This window comes from Oncorhynchus mykiss, chromosome 28 (assembly GCF_057628025.1).
Source record: "Oncorhynchus mykiss isolate SJ-2025 chromosome 28, ASM5762802v1, whole genome shotgun sequence".
NCBI classification, from domain to species: Eukaryota; Metazoa; Chordata; class Actinopteri; order Salmoniformes; family Salmonidae; genus Oncorhynchus; species Oncorhynchus mykiss.
The window spans coordinates 41,692,277-41,703,005 of record NC_143049.1 but is presented as its reverse complement, the minus strand read 5'-3'; the positions used below and the strand labels follow the sequence as shown (position 1 = coordinate 41,703,005).

The 10,729-nt window shown below is 42.5% G+C and overlaps 1 protein-coding gene across 2 annotated transcripts in view; it reads right to left on the bottom strand.

Annotated features, from left to right (window-relative positions):
- Positions 1-1,709: 1,709 nt before the first annotated feature.
- LOC110509144 (acetyl-coenzyme A synthetase, cytoplasmic) overlaps positions 1,710-10,729 on the bottom strand; it is a 37,526-nt gene continuing 28,506 nt past the window's right edge. For both annotated transcript variants that reach the window (XR_016492979.1, XM_036966133.2), the window contains 7 exons: positions 8,640-8,696; positions 7,770-7,850; positions 5,547-5,655; positions 4,296-4,364; positions 3,791-3,967; positions 3,450-3,524; positions 1,710-3,344 (listed from right to left, as the gene is read on the bottom strand). Coding sequence is in view for 1 of the 2 variants with exons in the window: in XM_036966133.2 (XP_036822028.2) it covers positions 3,217-3,344; positions 3,450-3,524; positions 3,791-3,967; positions 4,296-4,364; positions 5,547-5,655; positions 7,770-7,850; positions 8,640-8,696 (696 nt within the window). In the remaining variant the exon portion in view is untranslated. The remainder of the gene's footprint in view (positions 3,345-3,449; positions 3,525-3,790; positions 3,968-4,295; positions 4,365-5,546; positions 5,656-7,769; positions 7,851-8,639; positions 8,697-10,729) is intronic.

Here is a 10,729-nt window from a genome sequence, read left to right as displayed (position 1 = left end):
GTGATTAAGTTGGTAGAGCCTTGCAGCTCCAAGGTTTGTAGGATCAAGAAAGGCATTTCAATTTACAATGTGTAGGTGACATGAAAACATGAGACATTTCCCTCTTGAGACATTTCCCTCTTGAGACATTTCCCTCTCGAGACAATAGTTTCTACCTTCTTAACAACACTATCAACAAGGCAGGTTCTACAGGCCCTAGTTTCTACCTTCTTAACAACACAATCAACAAGGCAAGTCCTACAGGCCCTAGTTTCTACCTTCTTAACAACACTATCAACAAGGCAGGTCCTACGGGCTCTAGTTTCTACCTTCTTAACAACACAATCAACAAGGCAGGTCCTACGGGCTCTAGTTTCTACCTTCTTAACAACACAATCAACAAGGCAGGTCCTACAGGCCCTAGTTTCTACCTTCTTAACAATACTATCAACAAGGCAGGTCCTACGGGCCCTAGTTTCTACCTTCTTAACAACACTATCAACAAGGCAGGTCCTACAGGCTCTAGTTTTGTGGCACCTGGAAGACTGTTCAGTCGTGTGGTCAGGTGCCACAAAAAGGGACTTGGGGCAATTGCAGTTGTCTCAGAACAGGGCAGCACGGCTGGCCCTTAAAAGTACACAGAGAGCTAACATTAATAACATGCATGTCAATCTCTCCTGGCTGAAAGTGGAGGAGAGATTGACTTCATAACTACTTGTTTTTGTAAGAGGTTGACATGTTGAATGCATCGAGCTGTTTGTTTAAACTACTGGCACACAGCACAGACACCCATGACCACCCCACAAGACATGTCACCAGAGGTCTCTTCACAGTCCCCAAGTCCAGAACAGACTATGGGAGGTGCACAGTACTACATAGAGCCATGACTACATGGAACTCTATTCCACAGTACTACATAGAGCCATGACTACATGGAACTCTATTCCACAGTACTACATAGAGCCATGACTACATGGAACTCTATTCCACAGTACTACATAGAGCCATGACTACATGGAACTCTATTCCACAGTACTACATAGAGCCATGACTACATGGAACTCTATTCCACAGTACTACATAGAGCCATGAGTACATGGAACTCTATTCCACATCAGGTAACTGATGCAGCAGTAGAATCAGATTTAATAACAGATACAAACACACCTTATGGAACAGCGGGAGACTGTGAAGAGACACAGGTACAAACACATGCATACGCGTGCATTGTGATATTGTTGTAGCGTAGCGTTAAATATTCAGCATTGTAGATATGTAGTGACGTAATGATGTTATGTGTACTGTTTTTAAAAAATCTCGTTTAAGGTGTTTAGACACCAGGAAGAGTAGCTGAGGCCTTGGCAGCAGCTAATGGGAATCCCTTCATAAAACACCCATACAGCATGGCCTCTATGCAATCTGTCTAAAGGTCATTTCCCATCTGCCACGTTTACAGTAAATGCAGTATCCTCTGGCGTGGGAACATTGCCTTGACATTTAAATCACGCGGTAATGCTGAATTTCCGCCATACGGATTGAATAGAGCCCTAAAGTACAGTTGTGATCTGACTGGACTAGCCCGGTGATATCGTCAGGGCACCAGAAGAGGGCGTCTTTGAGGCCATGTTCCTACTTTCTGTCCTCTGCCTTTTTTCTAAACAAGCCTGCCCTGTTAGAAGAGAAACGCAAGGATTTTCAACTTGATCATATGAAGGTGAAAAGAACAATTGTTAAACATGAACCACTTTTATTCTCAAGTCATAAAAACATACAATCTCAAGTTGGAAATATATATTCACGCCCAAACAAATACAAGCCCTGGTGTAGAAGTGTGCAAAGCTGACTGGACTCCCTGGGATAGTTTTCATAGCTTTAAAGAGTGAACAGCTAGCTAGCTTTCCTTCATCATTTAGACATTAGCGATCAGTATTAATCTATCGGTCTGAGGAGCACTTTGTGAAAAGCAAGGTGGAAGCTACAGGCTGATTCATCACGTTGATCAATCCTGAGCTCATCAATCATTTAGAACACTGAGAGAATGTCCCAGAGGTTAGGTTACCGAGCAGCAAACAAGATGGACGATAAAGGCTGATACACTGAGAGAATGTCCCAGAGGTTAGGTTACTGAGCAACAAACAAGATGGACGATACAGGCTGATACACTGAGAGAATGTCCCAGAGGTTAGGTTACCGAGCAACAAACAAGATGGACGATACAGGCTGATACACTGAGAGAATGTCCCAGAGGTTAGGTTACCGAGCAACAAACAAGATGGACGATACAGGCTGATACACTGAGAGAATGTCCCAGAGGTTAGGTTACCGAGCAACAAACAAGATGGACGATACAGGCTGATACACTGAGAGAATGTCCCAGAGGTTAGGTTACCGAGCAGCAAACAAGATGGACGATACAGGCTGATACACTGAGAGAATGTCCCAGAGGTTAGGTTACCGAGCAACAAACAAGATGGACGATACAGGCTGATACACTGAGAGAATGTCCCAGAGGTTAGGTTACCGAGCAACAAACAAGATGGACGATACAAGCTGATACACTGAGAGAATGTCACAGAGGTTAGGTTACCGAGCAGCAAACAAGATTCTGATTCTGATTCTGGGTCCAGTTCACCTCAATAATTGGCCCACCCGTTATTACAAGCAGACTGACATTGTTGCATTAACAACTATTTGTAAAATCCTTTTTACCCGTTTGGAAAGAATATGTAGAAACTGAATGTAATGCTTGGACATTCATCGGACTGTTGCTTCTGTATTCCTTTTGTCTACATATAATAACTCAAAGTCAATCATTTTCCCATAAAATCTGATCTAGGATCTGTCCTCCACAACCCTAATCCCACCCCCCAAACACTGCACAAAAAAATCCCTGAGACTGATCTCAGGACCAGTGCCATATTCATATGTACCATGAGAGAGGACTTGACGAAGATCCTCTCTGGGTGTTTCTAAATAGTCTAACCTGGCTTCCTCTCCTCGTCTCCTCTCCTTCTCTCCTCTCCTTGTCTCCTCTCCTTCATCTGCACTGATATACAAAACTGAATAGGTGAGAGAACATAAATATCCCATCCGCCGTAGTCTATATCCTATAATTCACCTATCCTGCGTTTTCAGAAAAATGAAGATGAAAGAGAGGAGACAAGGAGAGGAGAGAAGGAGAGGACACGAGGAGAGGACGCCACCTGAGAGTGTTTGACATGCCCCCCCCCCTCCCCCTCAAGCAGCTGTCTCCCACCGCTGGCTGAATAGCACCTCCACGACCTTAGGGTCAGCCAGGGTTGAAAGGTCACCTAGATCCTTCTCGTTCCGGGCGATCTGCCTCAGGACCCTCCTCATGATCTTACCTGATGTTGTTGGTTAAACATAAATAAAAACATTAATTTAAAAAAAATGTATTATAAAATGTCTGTAAAAGTCCAATCATCACGGGATGTAAACAGTGTACCTACCAGAACGTGTTTTAGGAAGTCCAGGAGCATTCTGGATGAAGTCTGGGGTGGCGATCGGACCAATCTTCTCTCTCACTGACAAGACATAAGAAAATTTAAAAAAACGTTTTAATGTGAAATATTATACCATCAGGAAAGAAAACCCTCTGGTGGTCCGGAGAATGTATCTGATAGTAATAGACATGATCTCATAGCCAGATGCCGTAACCTTCCTTCTACAAGGACAAACCTGGAGTTCAAGGCAATAACAAACATACTGTAGATTTGACTTCAATTTCAGTCAATTTGATTCCTGTTTTTTTTTTTCTTCTTCTAGTTTTTCCTTCGTCTGAAAACCCTACCTTGCCTCTTGAGTTCGTCCACCAGAGTGCGGTTGAACTCTCTGCAGTCCTTCAGAGTAACGAAACAGTAGAGACACTCCCCCTTGACCGTGTGGGGTCTGCTGACCACTGCAGCTTCGGCCACCGCTCCGTGCTCTGTCAGAGCGGACTCTATCTCCGCTGTACTCAACAGGTGACCTGGAGGAAGACGGCACACATGGGTTTTATTACTGACTATACAGAGTTATCACTAAATCACAATACAGGGTTATTATAACCCCAACAGAGAGAACAGCTTGGTTTATCACTAAATCAGAAACGGCCCAGAACAGAGTTCGCTGGAAATTCACTGATGAGGCCTTCTGCTCCACTAGTTAAAATCAACAGGTTAAGTAAGTCAATCACTCATCAATTAATTAATAGATCAAATGTATTTATACAGCACTTTTCACAGCGACATTTATCACAAAGCGCTTTACAATAATCCAACCTACACCACAGTGGAAAAACTGGGGGAAAAAATGACCTGATACGTTGATCATGTCGTCTATCCTGCCTGTGATCCAGTAGTAGCCATCTCTATCCCTCCTGCAGCCTGGGAAAGAATGACTGAATTAAAGACTGAATGAATGAGCAATAATACTTAAGAGGCCATGTGTTATAATATGATATAACACTGGTTGTAGAAGATAGGACATAACAGGACAGGATCTAACAGCATCTAACAGGAAAAGATCTAACAGGATGGGATTTAACAAGACAGGATCTAACAGGACAGGATCTAACAGGATCTAACAGGAGAGGATCTAACAGGATATGGTCTATTAGGATCTAACAGGACAGGATCTAACAGGACATGATCTAACAGGATCTAACAGGACAGAATCTAATAGGATCTAACAGGACAGGATCTAACAGGATCTAACAGGACAGGATCTAACAGGATCTAACAGGACAGGATCTAACAGGATCTAACAGGACAGGATCTAACAGGATAGGATCTAACAGGATCTAACAGGACAGGATCTATCAGGATCTAACAGGACAGGATCTATCAGTATCTAACAGGACAGGATCTAACAGGATCTAACAGGATTTAACAGGACAGGATCTAACAGGACAGGATCTAACATCATCTAACAGGACAGGATCTAACAGGACAGGATCTAACAGCATCTAACAGGACAGGATCTAACAGGATCGGATCTAACAGGATCTAACAGGACAGGATCTATCAGGATCTAACAGGACAAGATCTAACAGGATATGATCTAACAGGATCTAACAGGACAGGATCTAACAGGACAGGATCTAACAGCATCTCACAGGACAGGATCTAACAGGATGGGATCTAACAGGACAGGATCTAACAGGATATGGTCTAACAGGATCTAACAGGACAGGATCTAACAGGACAGGATCTAACAGCATCTAACAGGACAGGATCTAACAGGATGGGATCTAACAGGACAGGATCTAACAGGATCTAACAGGACAGGATCTAACAGGACAGGATCTAACAGGATCCAACAGGACAGAATCTAACAGGATAGGATCTAACAGGATCTAACAGGACAGTATTTATCTTAAAATTGTATTTAACCTTTATTTAACTAGGCAAGTCAGTGACTAACAAATTCTTATTTACAATGGTCGCTATCACAATGTAATTGTGGTTGTCTTTGAATATGATTGATCTAATGCAATCAAAAAATGAATGTAATCAATCACAGAATGTTGTAAAAAAAAAAAAAAAAAAAAGGGTTGAACGTCTTACCATCTCCGGTCACGTAAAAACCTGGGAACTTCTTAAAGTATGTTTTCTCAAAGCGGTCCTGGTTTCCGTACACGGTGCGCATGATACCAGGCCAGGGCTGCCGGAACACCTGCAACCACATACATTCTAAACATTAGGCAACAGGCCAAATATATCCAAATCTGATTTTAGTTAACCACATTGTGGGCCTGTTACAATACATCGATCATGACGGATTTGATGAATATCCACTCTATTAGATCTAATTTGTTGAATGTGCGCCAATTCGGCATCCTTCTATCCTCCACTGTCAGCGTACCATCCTTACCGCATCTATTACAGACCATGGCTCTTAGTTTAGTTATAATACTGACCAGATAGTATAGTGTTATAATACTGACCAGATAGTATAGTGTTATATTACTGACCAGATAGTATAGTGTTATAATACTGACCAGATAGTATAGTGTTGTAATACTGACCAGATAGTATAGTGTTATAATACTGACCAGATAGTATAGTGTTATATTACTGACCAGATAGTATAGTGTTATAATACTGACCAGATAGTATAGTGTTATAATACTGACCAGATAGTATGGTGTTATAATACTGACCAGATAGTATAGTGTTATAATACTGACCAGATAGTATAGTATTATAATACTGACCAGATAGTATAGTGTTATAATACTGACCAGATAGTATAGTGTTATAATACTGACCAGATAGTATACTGTTATAATACTGACCAGATAGTATAGTGTTATAATACTGACCAGATAGTATAGTGTTATAATACTGACCAGATAGTATAGTGTTATAATACTGACCAGAGAGTATAGTATTATAATACTGATCAGATAGTATAGTGTTATAATACTGACCAGATAGTATAGTGTTATAATACTGACCAGATAGTATAGTATTATAATACTGATCAGATAGTATAGTGTTATAATACTGACCAGATAGTATACTGTTATAATACTGACCAGATAGTATAGTGTTATAATACTGACCAGATAGTATAGTGTTATAATACTGACCAGATAGTATAGTGTTATAATACTGACCAGATAGTATAGTATTATAATACTGATCAGATAGTATAGTGTTATAATACTGACCAGATAGTATAGTGTTATAATACTGACCAGATAGTATAGTGTTTCTGACCAGATAGTATAGTGTTATAATACTGACCAGATAGTATAGTGTTATAATACTGACCAGATAGTATAGTGTTATAATACTGACCAGCTAGTATAGTATTATAATACTGATCAGATAGTATAGTGTTATAATACTGACCAGATAGTATAGTGTTATAATACTGACCAGATAGTATAGTATTATAATACTGACCAGATAGTATAGTGTTATAATACTGACCAGATAGTATAGTGTTATAATACTGACCAGATAGTATAGTATTATAATACTGACCAGATAGTATAGTGTTATAATACTGACCAGATAGTATAGTGTTATAATACTGACCAGATAGTATAGTGTTATAATACTGACCAGATAGTATAGTGTTATAATACTGACCAGATAGTATAGTGTTTCTGACCAGATAGTATAGTGTTATAATACTGACCAGATAGTATAGTGTTATAATACTGACCAGATAGTATAGTGTTATAATACTGACCAGCTAGTATAGTATTATAATACTGATCAGATAGTATAGTGTTATAATACTGACCAGATAGTATAGTGTTATAATACTGACCAGATAGTATAGTGTTATAATACTGACCAGATAGTATAGTGTTATAATACTGACCAGATTGTATAGTGTTATAATACTGACCAGATAGTATAGTGTTATAATACTGACCAGCTAGTATAGTATTATAATACTGATCAGATAGTATAGTGTTATAATACTGACCAGATAGTATAGTGTTATAATACTGACCAGATAGTATAGTGTTATAATACTGACCAGAGAGTATAGTATTATAATACTGATCAGATAGTATAGTGTTATAATACTGACCAGATAGTATAGTTTTATAATACTGACCAGATAGTATAGTGTTATAATACTGACCAGATAGTATAGTGTTACTGACCAGATAGTATAGTGTTATAATACTGACCAGATAGTATAGTGTTATATTACTGACCAGATAGTATAGTGTTACTGACCAGATAGTATAGTGTTATAATACTGACCAGATAGTATAGTGTTATATTACTGACCAGATAGTATACTGTTATAATACTGACCAGATAGCCCTCTGCCTCTCCCTCCAGTTCCTCTCCATGCTCATTCAGTATGGTGGGATCCACTCCGAAGAAAGGAAAGGTCTGGAACATCAGACAGATCCAGAGATTAGATAAACAGATGGGGGTGTTCATCATTACCCCAGTGGAGATTTTAATTAAATACTACACGCTTTTCAATAACAACACAGCCTACCGTGGAAGAAACATCTCCTTATTACAGATCACAATCAACACATGAAAGGAGTTGTAAATCTTAACGCAAGACTAGTAACTTTCTTATGTTCTAATGTCCTAAGTTGATATCCTACAGTTATATAACTGGTTAGTCACCTACAGGTCTATAACTGGTTAGTCACCTACAGGTCTATAACTGGTTAGTCACCTACAGGTCTATGACTGGTTAGTCACCTACAGGTCTATGACTGGTTAGTCACCTACAGGTCTATAACTGGTTAGTCACCTACAGGTCTATAACTGGTTAGTCACCTACAGGTCTATAACTGGTTAGTCACCTACAGGTCTATGACTGGTTAGTCACCTACAGGTCTATAACTGGTTAGTCACCTACAGGTCTATAACTGGTTAGTCACCTACAGGTCTATAACTGGTTAGTCACCTACAGGTCTATAACTGCTTAGCCACCAACAGGTCTATGACTGGTTAGTCACCTACAGGTCTATGACTGGTTAGTCACCTACAGGTCTATAACTGGTTAGTCACCTACAGGTCTATAACTGCTTAGTCACCCATGACTGGTTACAACAGCTTCTGGACCACCAGGCAGCCATATTTCCTAGTTAGTAGTGACTTGGTGTGGATAAATGGCACTAAGTAGTGTTTAATGAACTAGATAATCCTTTAGGGCCTTACAGCTGATCCAGGTTTCAGAGGAGTAGCAGCAGGAAGTGGCGTCAGAACGTGTCCACCCTGGAAGACAACAACACATCATGCCTGCAATATGACAAACACAACAAGGTGACTTCCTGAGTACCAAAATAAACAACGAAATCCAAATTCGCAGAGACTTCCACTATGGTCGTAGGTACTAGATGCACATGGTATACACTGTCCAACTAAATAATTACTTGCAGGCTCCTTCTCAACAATACAACCACAATAAGAATTGGAACATTAAGTAAATGGTAATAAAATATAATAAACATTTTAGCTTCAATACAATACAGGAAGGCAGCATTTATAGTCCAGTATTTAGTATGTGTTTTGGGGAAGGGAGATGGGGGGGGGACAAGTGTATACATTGAGCAGAATCAGAGCAAGTGGTCAGTCCAGTTCAAGTGTTCAGCAGTCTGATGGCTTGTAGATAGAAACTGTCTCTGAACCTGTCGGTATCACACCATGTTCCGATACCGTCTACCCGATGGTAAAGGAGTGAACAGCTCGTGGGGGGGGGGGGGGGGTGGTCCTTGATGATGGGATGTGGGGAGTCCTTGGTGATGGGATGTGGGGAGTCCTTGATGATGGGATGTGGGGTCATTGATGATGGGATGTGGGGTCCTTGGTGATGGGATGTGGGGAGTCCTTGGTGATGGGATGTGGGAGTCCTTGGTGATGGGATGTGGGGAGTCCTTGGTGATGGGATGTGGGGTCATTGATGATGGAATGTGGGGTCCTTGGTGATGGGATGTGGGGAGTCCTTGTTGATGGGATGTGGGGAGTCCTTGGTGATGGGATGTGGGGAGTCCTTGGTGATGGGATGTGGGGGGTCCTTGGTGATGGGATGTGGGGGGTCCTTGGTGATGGGATGTGGGGAGTCCTTGGTGTTGGGATGTGGGGAGTCCTTGGTGATGGGATGTGGGGTCCTTGATGATGGGATGTGGGGAGTCCTTGGTGATGGGATGTGGGGAGTCCTTGGTGATGGGATGGGACGAGTCCTTGATGATGGGATGTGGGGAGTCCTTGATGATGGGATGTGGGGAGTCCTTGGTGATGGGATGTGGGGGTCCTTGGTGATGGGATGTGGGGAGTCCTTGGTGATGGGATGTGGGGAGTCCTTGATGATGGGATGTGGGGTCCTTGGTGATGGGATGTGGGGTCATTGATGATGGGATGTGGGGTCCTTGGTGATGGGATGTGGGGAGTCCTTGGTGATGGGATGTGGGAGTCCTTGGTGATGGGATGTGGGGAGTCCTTGGTGATGGGATGTGGGGTCCTTGGTGATGGGATGTGGGGAGTCCTTGGTGATGGGATGTGGGAGTCCTTGGTGATGGGATGTGGGGAGTCCTTGGTGATGGGATGTGGGGTCATTGATGATGGAATGTGGGGTCCTTGGTGATGGGATGTGGGGAGTCCTTGGTGATGGGATGTGGGGAGTCCTTGGTGATGGGATGTGGGGGGTCCTTGGTGATGGGATGTGGGGGGTCCTTGGTGATGGGATGTGGGGAGTCCTTGGTGTTGGGATGTGGGGAGTCCTTGGTGATGGGATGTGGGGTCCTTGATGATGGGATGTGGGGAGTCCTTGGTGATGGGATGTGGGGAGTCCTTGGTGATGGGATGGGACGAGTCCTTGATGATGGGATGTGGGGAGTCCTTGATGATGGGATGTGGGGAGTCCTTGGTGATGGGATGTGGGGGTCCTTGGTGATGGGATGTGGGGAGTCCTTGGTGATGGGATGTGGGGAGTCCTTGATGATGGGATGTGGGGTCCTTGGTGATGGGATGTGGGGAGTCCTTGGTGATGGGATGTGGGGAGTCCTTGGTGATGGGATGTGGGGGGTCCTTGGTGATGGGATGTGGGGGGTCCTTGGTGATGGGATGTGGGGAGTCCTTGGTGTTGGGATGTGGGGAGTCCTTGGTGATGGGATGTGGGGTCCTTGATGATGGGATGTGGGGAGTCCTTGGTGATGGGATGTGGGGAGTCCTTGGTGATGGGATGGGACGAGTCCTTGATGATGGGATGTGGGGAGTCCTTGATGATGGGATGTGGGGAGTCCTTGGTGATG